General features: G+C 42.0%; 2 protein-coding genes across 2 annotated transcripts in view; one reads left to right on the top strand and one right to left on the bottom strand.

Annotated features, from left to right (window-relative positions):
- CCDC67 (coiled-coil domain containing 67) overlaps positions 1 to 822 on the top strand; it is a 45,454-nt gene extending 44,632 nt beyond the window's left edge. The window contains exon 13 of the mRNA XM_009998935.1: positions 652 to 822. Within this exon, the coding sequence (XP_009997237.1) occupies positions 652 to 822 (171 nt within the window). The remainder of the gene's footprint in view (positions 1 to 651) is intronic.
- Positions 823 to 7,994: 7,172 nt separating this feature from the next.
- Positions 7,995 to 8,869, bottom strand: SMCO4 (single-pass membrane protein with coiled-coil domains 4). The gene has a single exon (XM_009998817.1). The coding sequence runs from the start codon at positions 8,745 to 8,747 to the stop codon at positions 8,568 to 8,570; it is 180 nt and encodes a 59-aa protein (XP_009997119.1). The 5' UTR covers positions 8,748 to 8,869; the 3' UTR covers positions 7,995 to 8,567.
- Between the last annotated feature and the right edge of the window lie 11,325 nt (positions 8,870 to 20,194).

Below are 20,194 nucleotides of genomic sequence, written 5' to 3'. Positions count from 1 at the left end.
ACTCTGCATCCCATGACAACCATTTTGAGACTCATTTTAGTATGGCTTGTATCTCAGTCTGCTAAATGCTCATTAAATTGAAAGAAGATTCTTCAGTGAGCTACTTGCAGCAAATAAAATTTAGTACATTCTCAAGAATATCAGGGCTTGAAGTTGATAGGACTAAAATGAGCAAAGGTTTTCTTCCTTTTCCCAGAAAGCATCACATCACAGAAGCAGAGCTAAAATTACAGCAGGCAATCAGCAGTACCCAACACTAGTTATCTTCTGCAGTTCCAAACACCAGATGATTGTCCTCTGTCTTGGTCTGAATTGTACCAGTGATGATTTAGCTGATCCAAAGATTTTGGAGGTTCTGAAGCAGCCTAATTTTGCCTAATGGAATATTTACATTTTTAATGGCAAATCTACATCCTAATGCTGTAAATATCGCAGGTATTCAAAAATCATGTTCTCATTCTGTCATTTAGGCACCTGAATGCCTTTAAAAATGTAGACCCAAATTCATGTTTTCTTGGAGAGATAATGGAGTGTTATAGTGTTATTAGCTGCTATAGGCTGACATGGTTTTCAAACCTAAAGTTTGATAATGCAAACACATTCTAGTACTTGCTGTTTTTTACTAACTCTGATTTTCTCTTCATCTCTCAGCCTCCCCCTGAGTTGTCCTTCCTTGCAACCACAGAAAAGTTCCTTCAACAGGAAGAGAAACATACAAGAGAGTTTGAAGAACGTTTAAATTTACACATTGAAGAACTGCAAAGACATTCTGAAAATACTGTAAAAAACTATGCCAGGAGCCAGCAGTGCAGGCATACTTAAGCCAGTCACACAATTAAGAAAATAAAACCAAGTAAACACCCACGGTTGTCTTAGAACTAAAATCTGCAACTAGCTGTTCCATGTATTTAAGCATATTGCCAATAGCATACATTTTTAATACCAAGGATTGAAAAAGATAATCATTATCCTATGGATTTAGGTATATTGGAATTTGACTACATTATAAAATATCATACTCTAAAAATATTCTAAGATATACAGGTTAGTTTTGCACAGTTAAATTGTGGGCAGCAGTGACCCTGTCGCTGCAGGGTCAATGAAGAAAGATATCTTCAATTCTGTGATGGACAGAGGACTAATAAGTGGAATTTATTCCCTTGAAAATATAATCAGCCAAGAGAAATTCTCTAGATTGCACAGAACAAGAATAGTAGAGGCCTTCAGCCATGTCATTGCTCCTAGCATGAAGAGCTTATCTCTGCTTGGGTTATTCTTGGCCACAGAAACAGCCCCTGGGACTCCTGAGAGGAGAGGCTGGAGCTCTTTCTTGTGCTCTAAGCCATCCTGGCCCAAGAGAGGAACATGATGAGGCAAAGCACATGTTTTGAAGCCACCTGCATTGCCCCTTTCACCAGACAGAGCTTGATCTCAGGTGCTTTACACACCTGACTTTAATACTTGGCAATTTTTAAATCCTGTCTTCAAAAGCGCTGGTTTTGTTACTGATGTTTTGCTACTACTTTGTCTCCTTGTTTAACTGCGTTGGAATAGGGAAAAAACCTTTAACTTCAGATAGCTCTTTTGAGGTGAGGCACTAAACCCTTCGTATCTTTCTATAAAACACAACATGCAAAGCTGAGCAGAGTTAATTCAACTCCATATGCCAAAAAACTGCATAATATTGAGATCCCTTTTATTTGCAATTCATACTGAATTCTATTGCTGTGCAAGTGAAACAGAAATTACAGACAGTGTTGATGAACCACCAGTCTCAGTGAAAGAGACACTGAAGAAGTGCTTTCCAGAAAGTACTGTTGCCAACTTCCTGAAAAAATCTGGATAAAAATAATCCCAGACTGTCAAACAGCTCCAGTTTGTGAGTAAAAGGAGTCTCATTAATATTCAAGACCACAGCAAAAATGTAGATTGTTTTTGGAAGCTATATTTCCATTAAGACAAAATATACTACATCCCACTTACACAAAATACCAAGATTTTAAATACCAGTTTGGCTTGGTTTGCAATGAAATGAGTAATGAAAATGAGGACATCAAAGAACCTTTTACAGGAAAATTCAGGGAAATTACTAGACTCAGCTGGAGGAACGAGGACTGAATAAAAAGATGACAGAAGGACATCTGAACAAACTAAATATATATGTGTCCTCAATTTCAGGGAAGATGCATCTGGGAGTTTTAAAAGAAGAAATTTAGGAACCTCTGGAAATGAAGCTAAATTTTAAGCTGGGAAAGATCTGTAGAAGCAAAAGGCAGCAAAATGTTGTCTTTCAGAAGGGAAGGAGAAAAAAAAAATAAAAAAAATAGACTACTAGCCAGTTAACCAGATTCATTTGCCCACTGCAAGATTTAAACATGGAAGAAGGCAGATTATGTTCCAGATCTTCCAAGAAAAATGTGTCCAGTCCCAGCCTGAGGATCCCTCTGCTCATATAGGTCTGTGTGATGCTACAGAATGAATGAATGAAATTATCAAAAGAAGAGGAAGGTTTTTTTATAAAGCTTTTTAAGATCTGGCCAAGTGACTAACTTGGGCTAATGGAACAACAGAGTCAGTTTCAGCCTGGCTGGTGTGTAAGACCATTTAATAAACTTCCCGTGAAAAGCAAAGTGCCTGTATCTGAACAGCCTGTTTGTTTGCAGTTATTTCCTGCTCAGAACCTATTATGCCACAAATGTCCTGAGACAGAATGGACTAAAGTGCCATTTTTTTTAACACATACTTACCCAGAAGGTCACCCTTCTATTCACCAGCCAAACTGAGTAAAGTTCCTCATGCAACCATCACAGACATAAACAAGAGCCCGTTACTGCCAGGACCATCAGAGCCCCACTGCTGGTTCTGAGCACTTCACCTGTATGAAACGGTAGGAACTGGTGAGAGGTTTCTGAAGGAAATACGTTCCTTTTGTTATTGTGCCAAAAACAGCGTGTACAACATGTACCACATTTCAAGTTATTTGGCAAACTAAAAAGTTTTTAAAAGAGTGTTGGACAGCAGAAATAACAAAGACTGAGAAATTATATATACCTTATGAACAGGGATTGGAGATGGATATTGTCAAAAAAAGGAATAATCAGAAGGGTCCAAGGCTATGAGTGTCTGCAAGCAGCAATAAAAATGAAAAAAAGAAAATGAATTATTAATCCTAAATACATTTTACAGGACAAGGTGCCATTTTTGGGAGCTACGATCACCCAAAATATACAGAAAAATTCTGTTCTACCTTGTGAAGGGCCAGGCAATGGAAAATGCTTGTAAGCTGCTGGACCTCTTATGATTTTTCAAAGCTTTACCGAAAAGCTTGTTTTTTTGGCTCACAGTTGAAAGAACTGTTTTAAATAAAAAGAACAATGGTTCAGGCTGCCACCAGCTTTTTTCACTGAAGAAAAAATAGGGGTTGTGTGCACACAGTTGCCAACATGTTTCATTGAGATATAATTTTGAAATAGTTGGTGGTAAAAGAGCTGCCAGACCATTTCTTTCCAATTTGCTTCCCAGAACTTACTTGGATGAGGCTGTCAGTGAAACAACAGTGACTGAACAGAAACATTTAGAAGTGGCTCACATGAAAGTTGGGTGTTCAGTGAATTTTCTTTCTACCATTTTTTACAGTCTTCTTTTTTGTATGGGAAATTCAGGAGTATAAGAATGGGAGAGTGTCTCAGAGACAGCGGGTACTGTGAATACACAGAGGGACATGCAAACAGCAGCAGCACAACACGGTGCCAGACAAACACAGAAATGGACAAACTGAGAAATCTCAGGCACAGCTTTCTTGCTTTTTTGATGGGTCATCTTGAACAGTGGCTTTAGCTTACCCAGCCAAAGGCCAATCAATCTCTGCTGTGATCAGAGACCCCACAGACAGTGCCCAACCTGCAGTCTCACTGTTGGGGTTTAATCATAGTTTCACTGGTTAGAATTCCTGAGGTAACCATGGTGCACTGGCACACAGAATCGAGCCCATCACCACTTCGTAATTCAGAACTAGGCTGAACAGCCCTGGTGGGGATGAGAAAAGTCATCAACAGGCTGTCTAATGAGATCAGTCCCAGCTGATTTTACATCCATGGTGTGTCATGTTGTATTCACACACTGGGGTACCTGCACCCCACCCAGCCCTGCCCCCTCCTGCCTGTGGGTCTCCCAGAGACCAAACAGCTGGAAGGAGGGACAGGGCACTGGGGGAAGGTCCTTACCCTGTATCACCTGGATGACATTCCCATCTGGCTTTACAACCTAAACCAGCCAATTTTATCGTTTCACAATCACTTCTATTTTCCATTTGATTCCATGCAAAATAGCTGTCCACTAGATTTTACACCAACTGCCTTGGGCTGGGGAAGTTTTTTCTCTTCTCAGACACAGCAATCTGCTGAGGAATCAGTAGGTTAAAGATTGTCATGGTTTGAATTAGCTGAACCAATGTGGGACCTCTGTGTTGTTTTTTCCTCACTGTAGGGTTCAGATCTCAAAGTTCACTTTGTCTGAGTTACTATTTAATCACATGGACACTCTCAAATCCATAAATAGGCTGTAATTTTGTACTGCATTTAAATTTCCACTAGTGGATTGAGCAACACCCCTAGAGACTGATACACTGTGCTCCAGCCTCCCTTCCTAAACCAACAAACCCATTGGTTTGTCCCTCTCATCTACCCTTAACCAAACTGCCAGGGGCTTTGAAAGAAATTCACCAAGAATGGTTTTGCCCTTACAACCTCACAAGAACGTTTGTGTGCAAAGAACAGTCCTAAGCCATCCCAGCAGTGAACTTCCTGTGACAGAGGTAGGATTTACTTAATGTGAGGAGCCCTTGTGCAATCCCAGATGGAGATAGAAATCCCACACAAGTCCTGGTCCTTGGTACCCCACATTAAGCACCATAACAAGAATTTTATTTGTTGAAACAAGTGCAGAGAACAGCTCTGTCTGTGGGGATGATGAAGGCACTCGGCTGGGGTGCAGATGGCAGGAGTTGGCTTTGCTGGTGCATGGTGTGTGAACTGGCACTACCTGCCCTCATAAGAATCTTCTCCTGGTTAGAAACATTTCTGTCACACAGGTTCAAAAAAGCGCAGGCTCGTTCACACCTTCCAGAGCTACAGGAGTGTTCAGAGCTGTACACGTGCCATCTGGGCATCCAACAGAAATCTGAAGCACTGTGCCTTCTCTCTGCTGCGTGTGCCATTTTCCGAACATCAGGGTGGGAATAAGTAAACGTTTCCTTGTAGAGGGACTAAAACAGAAGACCAAGAGCCAGCTCTCTGAGTTGTGGAAATCTGTGTAGTGCTCCCTTCAGACCCCAGAGGTGTTGCTGGTTTCTCTCCCTTGGGGAGTGGGGGGCAGGTGTAACAAAGACGGGCATTGACCCAGTGCGGTACTTGACACGATGCCTTTATTTTCTTAGCACATCAAAGACATTTATGAAACCCCATTCAAACCTTGATCTCTTAAGTATTTGACTCAGATTTGATTTATGCTTTGAAAAACTGTTTTTTAAAAAAATTGCTTCTATAACTTGATTTATCAGAAGGCACTGGCAGGTTTTTTATGGCTTCACCTGATAATGAGCACTCTTAGAAATCATAAGATGCTGCTGAAGAAGTATCTCCACCTGAGTTTTCTGGTAAAAAGCTTGTAATAAGTCATTCAGTTTTGCCCACAAGCCACTGTATGCTGGGAAAAGGTTTGAGACCCTTTTTCTAAAGCATTTTTGAAGGCAACTGACACTTGGAGTAACACACACAGTTAGAACACCAGAGACACAGTTACACCTTCAGCTGAGAAGTACACAGGAGCTGACATTTGGGCAACTGCCATTAATTTACTCCCCGATTACTCCCAGTGATTGTTGACAGGTCCTGTCTACAGAGGATTCATACCATTTTCCAAATGCACATTCCTACATCCGATACTAGTAAAAGGGAATTTGGAAAATGTCAGAATCCAGCTTCATTGTTTAGTAGTAGTATTTTATTTTTTTTTAAGATTCAAACTGTGAAATAAATTGTAGCTTCTGCATAAACAACAGTTCAGGATGTGTGACACTATTTTCCTCTCAAGTAGTACTCAGAAAATAGCACATTTCAGAGAACTGGAATACACAATGTCTCTTATTAGCATTAAGAGAGAGTCTCCAAAGAGATTTTTATGGTGACCTGAAGAATTTGCTGATGACAAGAGACAAAGGGAGGGCATAAGAAAAAAGCAGTAGAAATTAAACATCTCATTAGAAAAATAATCTTAATTATTATCTAACCCAACTGACCTTTTACCAATTTAGTTATCAGCCAGTTAATTGCTCTTACATGTCACAGACCCAACTCTTGCAGAAAATGAAGGGTGAAAAAAATCATGTAATGACTCTGAACAGTTTCAGAGGCTTTCCAAATTACAGAGATACTGCTCAGGCTGATAAAAAAGCCCTGCAGGTGGAACAGACTGAAATAAACCTGCTACTTGGAGAAGGGAGAGACACAGGGACTTTGTTAGAGCTGTCAGAAAGTGCCATGGAACCAGCAGGGAGAGGAAAACCTTGGTTAAGAATCTATGGAAGAGGAAGATGAGGAAGATAAATCTTCCTCTCCTCTTATGGGAGAGGTTAGCAGGAAGTTTGCTTCTAATCTACACACGATGGCAAGTACCCCACAGAATACCCATATTTAAACTACACACACTTCCTCAGGCACAAATTTGATTCAAGCTGGGCACCTCTTCTGAAAAATGGGCAAACAATCAGAGCTCCATGGCAGCCATCCCTGACTGCAGATAACATAAGAACAGGGCAAGAAGGATTCGGTGCCTGGGAGAACAGAAACAGCTGGAAGACAACACCGACTAAGCAATGACTTTTACAGACTCCTGGTTTCAGATCTCTCCAGCTGAAGGCAGCAGTTCCCTCTACCAAAGCACTGGTAATTCCCAGTCTCATCACATGTCTCAGTGAGCATAGGGGTCCCACAGCTGCCTTCCTGCTGGACACATGGGGGTGAACACACTGCTGGGCATCCCACGGTGACCATCTCTGTGTGGTTTGTTGTACATATATCCCAACCCTTCCTTTTAGTTCTTAGCAAACCTTCTGTTTCTAAAACATATTGGGTCTGCAGAGCCAGATTAATTCTAGGCCAGTGGCAAAGCATCCTGAGCCGAGGCCACCCCAGGGTCACTGGCCACCTGCCTCACCTTGGGCTGTGGCTGTGTTAGTTTGTCACTGGCCAGAGGCAAAGCCACTGCAGGGAACTGCATTTGCTTCCCTGAGTTACTGCTCTGCAGTAACTGTGGTTCTGTGCAGGAACCACAAGCAGGGTTAATGCAGGCAGCAAGGCCTGGTCTGTCACTGGCATTCCTAAAAACAGTCCTGGGACTATCCCCTGTGCCCAAAGGCAGCACAAAGAAGAGATCCGGGAAACGGAGCTTTGAGGCGTCTCTGGCTTTCAGCACAGAGATATTTCCTGCTGCACTTCAGGGCGCGGCAGCACCACGTCCTTCCTTGCTTGGCGTGTATTTAAGCAGCAGTCAAGAGTTCTGAAATTCCCTCCCCAAAGTCCTCTGAAGGTTAATACTTCCTGAGGGCCTTAAAAGAGCTGGAGATGAATACAGGATTATTTGATCAGAATTTATAGTATGAATTCTTCAAATAAAACTCCCCTTTACGTGAAGGGGAGAGGGGGATGTCACAGGACAGCAGCTCATCTCAGCAACAGATGAGACACTTTTCCTGCCTTTAAAAAGAAAGAAAAGCAAGGGCTGTATCCAAAAATCACTTTTTTATTGCCACTTTATACAGATTTAAATATTTAACATTCAGATAAACAACTACATGCTTATGTAGTTTCTTTTTAGTTACTTCACCATAATCTGGTAGAATCTCCCTTCCCACCTTCTGTAAGATTCCTTCCAGGGGATCCTGAAATATTCACTTTACATCTTAGTATCTCACAGCAAAAAAGAAAAGTTTTGAGTGAACTACATGGTGCTTCATGAAAAAAATATTACATAATGTAGGCTTTCACAATAAGTGACTTTTTTTTTTTTTTTTTTTCAAAATAATTTGAAGATTCCAAGTAAGACTTCTCTCTTTATTCAAAAAATAAATATATCCTTTCTGAATCAAAGCACTTCATGTGACATTAAGTACAAAGAAGAAATATACTTCTTTGGAAGTTGAGAAACAGACAGGAGCTCATGGGAGCAACATTATCCATATTCAGTGATAAAAGCTGAAAGCTGATTTTTTTTTTTTTACAAATTTATAGCAGAACATGATTTCCTTTTACAATATAGAGCTTCAAACAGATTTAAGAAAAACACCATTCTAAAAGTCTGAAAGGCACATGAACTGGACCATAAAACGTACTGGCGCATTCACTAATACGTTTTATGTAACATTCCTAAAGAGAAACTGTGGGACCCTAACCAAAAGAGACTGAAAATACCAGCAAGTTCCTTTGAAAAGTACTAAAAGAGTGACAGAGAGTTCCTCTTGGCACTGGATAAAATGGTTAATACCCCAAAGCAAGAAAGTCTGAGGAGCTGCATCATTCAGTTGTATTTGGTCGAGTGGCTACGTACACAAAGACAACAATCAGTAGCACTACAACAGCCAGGGTGGGAAGCACGACGGTGGTGATTTGTTGCCGGGCCTCTTGCATTGCCTGTTTTCTCTCCTTTTTATCTTTGGAGGTCTCTTTTTTGGGTTTTCCTCTTAGCTGCCTCATCCTCCTCTTTGGATCTTCCGTTCACCAAAACGGGGGAGGCGAAGAGAGTTGAGAAGCAGAAAATAGTCCAAGGTCTTTTGGAGCACAGGACTGAAGAATTACTGTTCCTTCAAGGGGTTGGCTGTGCAGGGAACTGCAAGAGAAGAAGAGAAACAATTCTTTTGAGCAAAATCTACACATATTCCAGTTATTAAAACCATTGCACCTCCACTTGGTAAATCTCTCCAACTGGCAGCAATACCTTTGCAACTTCTTTCCAGGAACCGGAGCTGCAGTGCACTCCCTCAGCTCATCAATAACACTTCCCATAAAAACTACAGCAGTTCATCACTCTGCCTGCATTTGTCCAGAAGCACTGAACCTGCACACTGCTGAGCCAGAAACACAGCCCAGCACCACACATTTTATCCTCTAAGGCAAACAATGTAACACAGATAAAGACTTAATGAAAATAACCTGATTAGTCTTGCATCAACACAGAGCACCAGCTGCCACTTCTAAGGGCAGCAGGCTCCCCACTAAAGGTCTGTGGCTCCCCACAAACCTCCAGAAGTTGGAAGGACAAGTGCACACCCAGCCTAAGGAAAAGCATTATGCATTTATCATCCTCACCAGGTATTTATTGGGGTGGGGAAAAGGGTCTTCTAACAGGAAGAAAAGTGGGGAAAAAGCTGGTTAACTTACACTTCTGGTTCTGCTGCCAGAGAACAAAGTCTAAATCATAACATGGCCCTGTGCTATCTCTCTTATTACAGCTGCCATTTCTATGAGAAAAGATCCCAAATGACAACCAACCTGCTTATAAATCACTGTTGTAGACAAGCAATCATTAATTAGGTGGTTGCTCTGAAGCATCTCCTAGACCTATTTTTACAAGCAGAAGTACCAATAAAGTGAGATTAACAAAAATACTGCACAATAGGAAAGCCTCTCTGAAATAAGAATTAGTAGGTGCTCAGTATTTCTATACCCTGATTTTTTTTCACCCCTGAGCTGCCTCCAGCTGTGTAATTCACTAACTGTGCAAGGAGGGAAGAAGGAGGAGGCCAACTGTGCACCCACCTCCCTCTTGAATGTAAACTACAAACCGATGTTTTTGCATCTCTCTCTAACATACAGAGAAAAAAACAGGTAGAAATTAGTGCCTTCATGCAACTGTCTCTTTTCCCTCCTCCTTTATACCAAAATATGATGTTAGCATGATACTGTACGTGAGGTCCAAGCAAAGCTGCACAGCTCAGTTCACCACAGACAACTTCCTCCTGCTGTGTCACCTGTGGTCAATGTAACAAGATGTCTAATGACTACTTTTTTTGTTGTTTTTTAAGAAAAGAAAAAAAGAGGGTTTCACTGGAAGTGGGATGCTTGCTGTTAGCACTAAACTTTATTTGGCAGCCTGGCAACAGAAGCAAAACCAAACTAAAATGTTCATGTACAAAACAAGAATCCCCACCTACAGGTTTTGTGCAACTACAAAGCAGTTCTCATCCTTTCACACACCTCCTGTGTCTCTCATCCAGCCAATCAGGCTGGTGAGATATCAATAGGGGTAAAGTGTCGAATAACTCTATTAACTCAAACTTATGGAAGTGAACGGACTATCAGAACAACTGTGGGGCACTGGAAAACCAACAGCAAATCAGTGGGTCAGTATTTCTGTCTTTCCATGGTTGTTCCTGGATACAATCTAGACAAAAAAAAAAAACAAACAATGACAGCTGGACAGGATCTTGGTGTTGACCTGGACTCACCAATCCTGCAACTCATGCACACACACCTTTGAAGTGGTTGTTTCTTCTGATCATAAAGTTTGCCAGTTCAACCTGGACTCTGAAGGAAACACTTCATTTCAGTATTGATACAGCAATGAAAAGGAATTTTTGTCAATTGGGATGATTTTCAAAAGAGGAAACAATAAAGTTCAAGTCTTGGAAAGAATCAACTCCTTCTGTAAACTACTGCACTAGAGTCAAAATACACAGCAGATTTAGAGAGGCCAGAAGTGGTCAGTGAACTTAATCATGGGGAGGCAAACTGGAATTGGATGGAGCACCTAGAACACCCTGTTCCAGTCTTTAAATCAACTGGGACTACTTCATTTCAAAACTTTCATAACTGTTTCTGCTCAGCAAATCCTCTCTTACTGGTTCAGAGCAGGGCCTTTGGCATTCCACCTTCTGAAAGCAATGAGTTTCTGCTTTGGTTTTGTTGGTTATCACTTCCATAACTCTGGACTTTCCTCTGGGGCAAAAGAAATATCTGTTTTATCCCTTCCATTTCTGTTTCCTTCTCTTCCTGCTCTGCTCACAAGTTTTATTTACCAGACTCTAGAAAAACTACTATGCAAAATTAAGTTTTATATTTGCCTTTTGGGGCAAGAAGACAACCATAGCATTTCAGGTACAGTATTTTCATATTGTTTTCTGGCTCCACTGTTAATGTACATCACTGGGTTTTGTATCCAGATTACTCACAAGACCCAAGAAGTGATGGACAGTAAAAGCCTTTGGGACTTTCTGTGTACCATAGTAACAAGCAGGAGTTGCCATGAAACCAGTCTCTCTAACAATAAATGTATGCCTTGCTCTATGCAGCATCACTTCCTACCCAGACATTAAAAACATCAGGATGTTTTTTTAAGTCTCTTTTGAATGAACATTTCATTCTGAAGCAAAATTATACCCAGTTAATGACATATACTAGCTAACATCTGAGAGTTAGAACAGAGCCTTCCTGCAACTGTCAGCACCAAGGGAACAACAGGCTGGTGCTCTCCAGTTTGGGAGCCTGGCATCAATTTTCAAATACACTTCCAGTAGATTGGGTTGCTTGGCTTTGCTACTGGCAGAGATGGACTTGCACAGAAACTGGCCCACAGTTGAGCCTTAGGGTTCATCTTGACCGAACCATAAAATGGAAGCAGTCACTCTCTGCAAGCTGCTGCCAGGCCCCGACTGCCGCAGGGAGCCCAGACACGAGTGCCAGTCCTAGACAATTGCTGCAAGGGACAACACTCCCCCACAGGAAAGGTCTGGAATGTTGAACATCCTGCTATGTTCATGTTGGTACAAAACAGCACTAAAAAAGCAGTGCTCGGCTGCATAAGTTGAAATTCAACAGCTCATGTTGTGCAAGTGGAGTTTACAGTTATCCCCTTCCACTGCCAAGCCTCTTACTGGCCGCCCATGGACTTCCCTGGAAGGCAGGTTACTACTGACAATCATGGAGAGAAAGAAACACATAGAGAAAGTACAGCAAGTCATGGTCAGGGCTGGGATTACAGTGTTAGGGGTCTCATTCCCTGTGACATGCATGGCCCATGAGAACAAATTATCTCATGTCACTGAGCTACATCCTCCTTAGCCAATAACTACCCTGCTCGTGCACTGGGAAGGCAAAACTCCAGCAGAGAAAGGAAAGAAAAAATATGGCATGGGAATTTGGTTAGCACTGGCCATTTAAAATGTCTCAGAGAAAGAAAATACCAGAAGGTCAATGAGAAAGTGATGTCTCACGGAGACTTCCATCTTGTGGAAACTGGAACCTTAACAATCAGCTAACCTCAGACTGCAGAAAAACTGGAAACTCACCTGTTCCCCTCAAAGGAAGCTGAGGATCTCATTTCCACCTCTAGCCTCCCCCAAACAGGAGAGGGCTCACTGCTGCAGCCTGTACACATCCTCCCAAGGCTGCTTCCCACTTCTGGTAACTGCTCAACCTGGCCCAAGGCTGGAAACAAACACCAAACTAGTTCAACTACTGCTTTTCCTAGAAAGTCAGTGACTCCCTCAACTGGGACATTTATAGGAACAGCACAGAAAGAATTAACAGACTCTAGCAAAAGTGTCCATAGTCCAGAACAGTGTGACAGGAGTCTGGCACTAGCCAGAGATGGTAACTTCACCCTCCTTTTATGAATTTTGTAATTTAAAATTTGGTAATAAAATTGCATGGGGAGATGAGTTTCTTTTTAAGTTCACTATAGCAAAGTTTCCCCCAAAAGCAGGAATCTGCTGGCTAGAAAGAAAGCATCTCAATTGCCAAGTCAAGATAATGAGTGTTGGCTCAGCACAGCTCTTTGAAACACCCATTGCACAGAGCCTGCCTCTTCCCTCTTACAGTGCAGTGCTCCAACTTGACACTGAAAAGCTAATGTCTCTAGCAGAACAAAACATTAGCAAGTTCAAGCTGCTGAAGACAAACCTAAAGACATCACACTTCAACATAATAAAAATTCATAAATTTAGTAGCCTGACTCAACATCTACAGCAATTACATTCCTATATGCCCATCATCCAAATAGCTTTTTCCATATAAAAATGCTCTTCATTCTGCCTTCTGGGTTAAGTTACTCTGAACTGTTTTTGCAGACCTAACCTCAAAACCTAAAAGTACAAATCAGTGCACTTGTTGAAGTCACTCATCTCTGTGCTGAAGCATTTGCCAGCACCTCAAAGCAAGTCAGCCATGGTTAAGCAGGGATCATTTTGTATCAGAAAGCTGTAGTGAAATTTGTGGGGACTGGTCCCCTTCAAAACATATCAACAATCTTCCAACCAGAATTTACAGCAATCAACTGTCCCCTTTGTGCTGCAGCATTAACCCTGACCATCAGTAATCTGCAATTAAAAGCCCCCCGCTCCCAGCACACACAGCTATTCCTGCATGCCAGAACAGCAGCCCCGACTGGCTACACCAGTGCTCCCAGTATTGCAGTTCTGCATCTCCTACATGCAACACATGCACAAAACAATTACTTTGCTTGCATTTAGTGTAACTGCATGTCTAGACATCTAATGAACTTATTATCACCACCCCTACAGGATGCATGTATTAGCCATGTTAAGATGAATAATTTTTCTCCAAATCCAAAATTACAAGTCTTAACAAACCGGTTTGGATTAATCTGGCCTCATTATCCTGCTACTGACACTGTTACATTTCTGGAACAGCAAAACACCTTGAAATTCAAACAAAACAATCTGACAAGAATTAATTTTTATAATTTAAATTTTCCCCCAGGGCCATGGATGCTACTGAAACATTAAAAATAAAACCAAACAATAAACCAGCAGACAATCAGGACACACTGTATTCAAATTGCCTGCCAGCAGTAGGGAAAAGGACACAAGACATCTAAGCAAACAACACTCTTCACATTATTCTACTGTTAAAAAGCCCCAAAGCCAGTAGTTCCCAATCACTGGGAAACACCAGCACCAGAGTCAAGAAGAATTAAAACCAGCAATCTTATCATTTTGTTACCTATTTCTGTTACTGGGCTCATTAGGCTACTGCAGTTGGACCTGCTGAATAGAGGCTGGAAGAAGAGTCAAGTCAGAGTCATCAAGTTTGGAAGGGACCTCTGGAGATCCTCTAGTTCAACCCCCTTGCTAGCAGAGGATCACCTGTGGCCTATCACACAGGAACGTGTCCAGGTGGGTTTTGAATGACTCCAGAGTAAAAGATCCCACAACCCCTCTGAGCAGCCTGTCCCAGTGCTGTTACTCTTACAGAAGAGAAGTTTTGCCTTATATTTAATTTGAACCTCCTATGCTCCAGCTTGTGCCCATTGGCCTTTCTTCTGTCATTGGACACTGCAGAGCAAAGAATGGACCCCTCCTCCTGACACCCACCCTTTAGATATTTATGAGCATTTGAGATCCCCCCTCAGTCTCCTCCAGGCTGAACAGACCCAGCTCTCTCAGCCTTTCCTCATAGGGCAGATGCCCCAGTCCTCTACATGAGAGGCTTTAGTTCTTCCTTACCTCGTGTGACTTCACTGCTGCAAAGTGGTGGCCACTGCAAGGAGATGACAACTCCTGACAGAGCAGAAGGAAACAACATGGAGCCTGGGGCCAACAAGCTGGCTGAAGTCGCACCGTTCTCATTTCTTTCTAACCTTTCATTAAAGTGAAGTCTAAGCAACAGATTTCCTACCTTTGAAACCATGTAAATGTTTTTGTGTCTAATAAATGAACAAACCTAATACTGTTACATAAACCTCGGGTGCTACTTCATAAAGGACAAGACTTGTTATAGACCACCCCAGGGAACACAGATTCATTTTTTTGTTCATTACTTCAAAACTAATTTTACCTCAGGGTGAAATACCACATTTTAGTCAGGGAATTTTTTTTCCTGCAGCTCTAATTTCTGGCCATTGCCAGGGTAGCATCAGCAAGGTCACCATTTTCTAAGGTGCCAGCTTAGAAACACAGCAAAATGGGATTTTAGAAGAGTATTTCAGTAGGAACATGGAACAAATTTACAAACAGGAATATTTGTGCACAGAGCTCTAGATAGACCTCCAGAGACCTCCATTCTGCATGCAGCCTTTCCATCCACACAGGTCCAACTTCATCACTTGTCTTTTTTTTCTCCTTGTGTTTCAGTTTTGGCAGTTCTAAGAAAAAAATAACGACCCTCACATCTTTTATGAGGAACACCTTCATCCCTTCAGATGGCTGCTACCTGGGTAGGATTTACATGAGCACTTGAAACAGTTCACATGCAAATCCCACGCTGAGACCCAAGTTAAACCTGCTCCTGTGTTTGTGGCAGCTGCATTAGGCACCTGCTGCCTTGCAAACCAGGCACTGAGGAGGGGGCTTTAAAATATTGTTGTTATTATTTTTTTAAGTGTGATTGTAACAGTTTTTATGCAACTGCAATAGTGATTGTCCAGCCCTATTCCCATCACATTTGAGTACAATTACTACCCTCCATTTTAAACACTAGATATAAAATGATAGTTTAAAAAATCTTCATTATATGACAGGCTCTTAAGGAGAAAAATGTTTCATGTAATCACTTGTGTAGGTGACAAAGATGGATAGAGCAGAGATTTGCCAATTTGACTATGAGAGGTGAACCCTAAAAAGCAAGCCAGCCCAGAGCTTGGGCAAAACACTTTCATACCAGTCACATCCTCCCTGCGCCAGGCCCCCCCAGACAGCCCACTTTAAGCAACACAAAAGAGGTCCCATAATTAAGTGAATATTCCAGTTGCCGGACAGTTTATTTTGGTACCAAAACACAGCTCTGTCCAGCCATTACCATGGGAAAATTATTACTGCCTGCTCAAAAGAGAAACTATTCATTTGTACAAGCTGTCCCCCCTAATGAAACCAGAGTAACCTAAGAGAACAAGGACTCTGCAGAAACAGCCACACAAATAACTTTGCCTTCTAGACTGTGAAACACTCTGGGTCACCCCACTTGTTCCTTCTAAACAGAAGCTGCAGAGCCAAATTCATGCATAGCTGAAGATAATGCTTGCAATGCTAAATTTGAGATCTTCATGTTTCGGTGACACTATCTGTCAGGATTTCAGAGTGTGCCAAAAATGAAGAAAAGCATTAGGAGAAATTTTTTTGTTCTATGAAAAATGGATTTTCATGTTACAGCATGAGGCAAATTCTTAATATCATAAAAGTTTACCTCCATCTAGTTGACTGTAGAAAGGAATTCTGACTAGCAAATTATAACAGCCCTGCTTTCAAGGGTAAAAGCTTTTAATTACACACAATATGGGACTATTAAGATGCTCTTTGAAGTCACTTCAACATTATTTTTTTTGTGAAGGCTAGTGGCTTTTTTCCCAAATTACAGACCTAAATTTGAATTGATCCATCATTACTGCAACATCACATTTACTGTACATGTAGCTTTGAGAGTCTCCAAACTACACACAGCATTTGTAAAATGAATGCCAACCCTGAATGCTGCCAGGAAGTCAGAGAGAGCAAGGCCACCAAAGCAAAAAGCTATTTTAGTACAACTTTTACAGTTCTGAGGACTTGGATATAGCAAATAATCTGTATTAGAAATAAAAAGGCATGGATCTCTACATCTGGGAAGGCCTTGTTAAACTATCTGCCCTGAACGCAGCAAAGAAACACAACAGGATTCAAAATAATAATAATAATAATAATAATAATAATAATAATAATAATAATAATAATAATGGCAAGTCCTTTTGCTCCATGAATGGGTGGATAAATAAGTGCATTTGGTTTGCATGGCAATGTTTTGGTAGCAATGGGGCTGCAGGGGTGGCTTCCATCAGAAGCTGCTAGAAGCTGCCCCATGTCTGACAGACCAAATGCCATGTGGTTCCAAGATGGAACTCCAAGAGGAGTAACAATATGTGTGAGAAACAACCCTGCAGACACCAAGGTCAGTGAAGAAGAAGGGGCTGGAGGTGCTCCATGCACAGGAGCAGAGAGATTCCCCTGCTTGTCCATCTTGAAGACCATGGTAAGGCAGGCTGTCCCTCTGCAACCTATGGAGGTCTGTGCTGGAGCAGATAACCAGCTGCAGCCCACAGAGGACCCCACGCTGGAGTAGGTAGATGCCCAAAAGACACTGTGACTCCATGAGAAGCCTGTGCTGGAGCAGGCTCCTGGCAGGACCTGTGGTCCTGTGGATGGAGGAGCCCATGTTGGAGCAGGTTTTCTGGCAGGACTTGTGACCCTGTGGGGGACCCACGCTGGAGCAGTTTGTGCAGAGCTGCAGCTGCTTGGAAGGACTCACGTTGGAGAAGTTCATAGAGAACTGTCTCCTGCGGGAGGGACCCCAGGCCCCAGCAAGGGAAGAGTGTGAGGAGTCCTCTCCTGAGAAGCGAGGACTGAGCAATCTGTCCCTGTCCTCATGGACCAAAGTACCAGCCAGGGTCAACCCACCAGAATAACCTGTATTTTCCTTTGTAGATGAGGAACCGGTACCAAGACAACTTTTGCACAGGCAGGCCAATGCGAAAACACGAAAAACAAACATGTACTTTCTGTCACTGCATGAATTCAATTCCTAGGGGAGGCTGTAAGAGAAGAGCTTGCCATTCACCATCCATACAGCTACAGATGATCTTATGCATAAATGTAGTCAACCACAAAAACGAGCATATGATTTGATACTATGTGTTTACTCAGCTGCATTCTTTAAAAGCAATTTTTTCAGATGTTTCTGACAAGACTCCTTTGGATACAAAACATTAATCTTTCCAATGTGTCTACAAAAATTCAGTCAGTTTCTAAATAGCAATGCTATATAAATAAATAAATAACCCCAAGTCACTGGTGTCAGAGCTCCTAGACCAGTTCCAAGGATTTGGCATCTGCAAGAAGGTGCAGCAATAGGAATCCAGTGTGAAAATAACATTTCTGTTTCCCAGCACAGGCCCATTGAGATCTGGACTGTCACTGCTAACTTGCACCACAAGCTGAACTGTCACCAGAGGGTAGCTGTGCTCATCCTCTAACCAGATGATGACCAAACGGGAAACATTTTCCTACCATCCAGTGTGGTCTGGATGTTACTACTCCTGCTCAAAATACCTGGTTCCCAACATAATTACTCCATGACACAGCATCACTATAAATGTGTTTGAAATTGATCCCTAAGACACATGCCAGGCAGAAAGCCAGCAAGTTCACAGCCTGATGTTACAGTTTTGTAATGCAAACAGGAGAGTTGAGGAACCCTCACTGCTCTTCTACTGTCATTAAAACTTTGGCACTGAAAATTCAGTCCAGACTAAAACTTGGCAGGCAAAAAATTTCATGCCCACAGCCAGAACACATTGCTAAATCTAAACCCACAAAAAAATGCAAAGGCAAGGGAGGATCCTGGGGCAGCAGGGGTGAATGTGTGTGCACTGGAGAGGGGAACAATGGAGAGTGACCAACAGAAAAAATCAAAGAAGGGTAACATCTAGAAACAACAGCTGCACTTCCTGACCACAAGACAATCTGTGTATGCTGGACTCAAACTATTTGTCAAACAGTTTGTTTCTTCAGAGGGCAAATCTCCCTCTTCTGGCTCAATATACAGAACTACCTGCAATAAGAGAAAGTGAGATGGGTGTTTACCTGTGCTCCTAAAATCCTCCTGAGAGAGTCCTGCAGGGGAAAATGGACAGCACTTCACTGACATTGGCACATAACATTTCTTTTTATGAAACAATTTGGAGGCATTAACGGATCTAAAGCAAGCTGGATGCAATGCCAGAGCAGTGATCAAGGGGTTCAGGTCTCAAACTCATCCCCTTCAGGGCTTGTCTGAATTTCTGTTTTTTCAAGCTTTTCTTGGCACCAGTAGCTTTCTAGTAGGAGGCTGAGGAAAGACTGCTGGCATCATGCCTGCCTCTCCCTGCTTCTACATGTTCCAGGGGAGGTCTGCATGACACCAGAGAGTAACTAACTTACACAGAAATCAACCCAAATACAATCATTGAAGTGGTGCCTGTCTTACTCCCTTACTTGGTTTCCAAGCAGGGCAGGTGTTCCAGAGCTTGTGCAGTGCTGTGGTTTGGCAGATTTCATTCCCACCTCTGCTGCCTCTACACACTCTCATTTTATCTGGGTAATCAAGTAATCAATGAATGAAATAAAACCCTCCACTTTACACTGGAACAGCATCACAAGGTTAGGCTAGAGCTTTTCCTCCAGCAGCCAGAAATCTGTGCCTTTCTCAAATTCCTTTCAAATTATAGAATTGTTCTCAACATCAGCGTGACAACAATGCAATCAGGACACCTTTTTTTGGGGGGGAGAGGGAAGATAAGAACTGAGACTTGCAACACAGGATGGGTGGGCAGCTTTTTTTCTTCCTATCACTGGTCTCATTAAAATCTCATACTGTTTACTTCCCTGTTTGAACCTGAAGTCTTACGACATTTCACTAAACAAACCCACATTATAATAAAGCAGCAGGCTCTCCTGCCATGATTGATAGACTCTGTTTGCAATTCTTTAAGGAGAAGGCACATAATTACGTAAAGCTGGATTAGGCTGATCAAATCCCTGTTAGTGTGTGTCAATATACACATAATAAGACAGTGTGACATTAATGTAAACGAATTTAAATGCAGAAAGTTTAATTAAGACTTAAAAAAACTACAGGGGCAGAAAAAGTTTTGTGCCATCTAACCAAAGGCAGTTTCCCAACAAAGCCAAGCTCTAAACACAAGCCTGGTTTTGTCTCATCAGTTCTACAACACTGGCTCTTGCACCACCTCTTTATGTACTCCTATTTACAGTCCTACTGCCAGGACTTTCCACCAGCTCAAAACTTGGAACAAAAGCAAATGCTATGTAAGAAAGCTCATTATGTACAAGCTCAGCCAGTCAGAGAAGGATGTCTCAGAAGTTCCTCTGCAGTGTTCAGCAAACAGCTGTCAATCAGTACCACAATTCAACCACCATGAAATACAAGTGACCTTCTTTTAAAGCGCTTATTAAGACCCAAACATTAACTCTCCCTACGTAACAGAGCTGTTCATATTCTCTCATCTAATTTATCCCTGTACAGCCTTCCTTCCTTTCTGCTCTGTTTTTTTTAAAGCAATCTGCTATATTCACAGTGCTCTCCAAGAGTCTCCAGTGATACAGTTGTGCAGTAACCCCAACAAGCTTAGCACCAAACACCAGCTTCATTCCCTGCTG

Source organism: Chaetura pelagica, unplaced genomic scaffold (genome assembly GCF_000747805.2).
Source record: "Chaetura pelagica isolate M959 unplaced genomic scaffold, ChaPel_1.0 scaffold100, whole genome shotgun sequence".
NCBI classification, from domain to species: domain Eukaryota; kingdom Metazoa; phylum Chordata; class Aves; order Apodiformes; family Apodidae; genus Chaetura; species Chaetura pelagica.
This window is presented reverse-complemented; position numbering and strand designations above follow the sequence as displayed.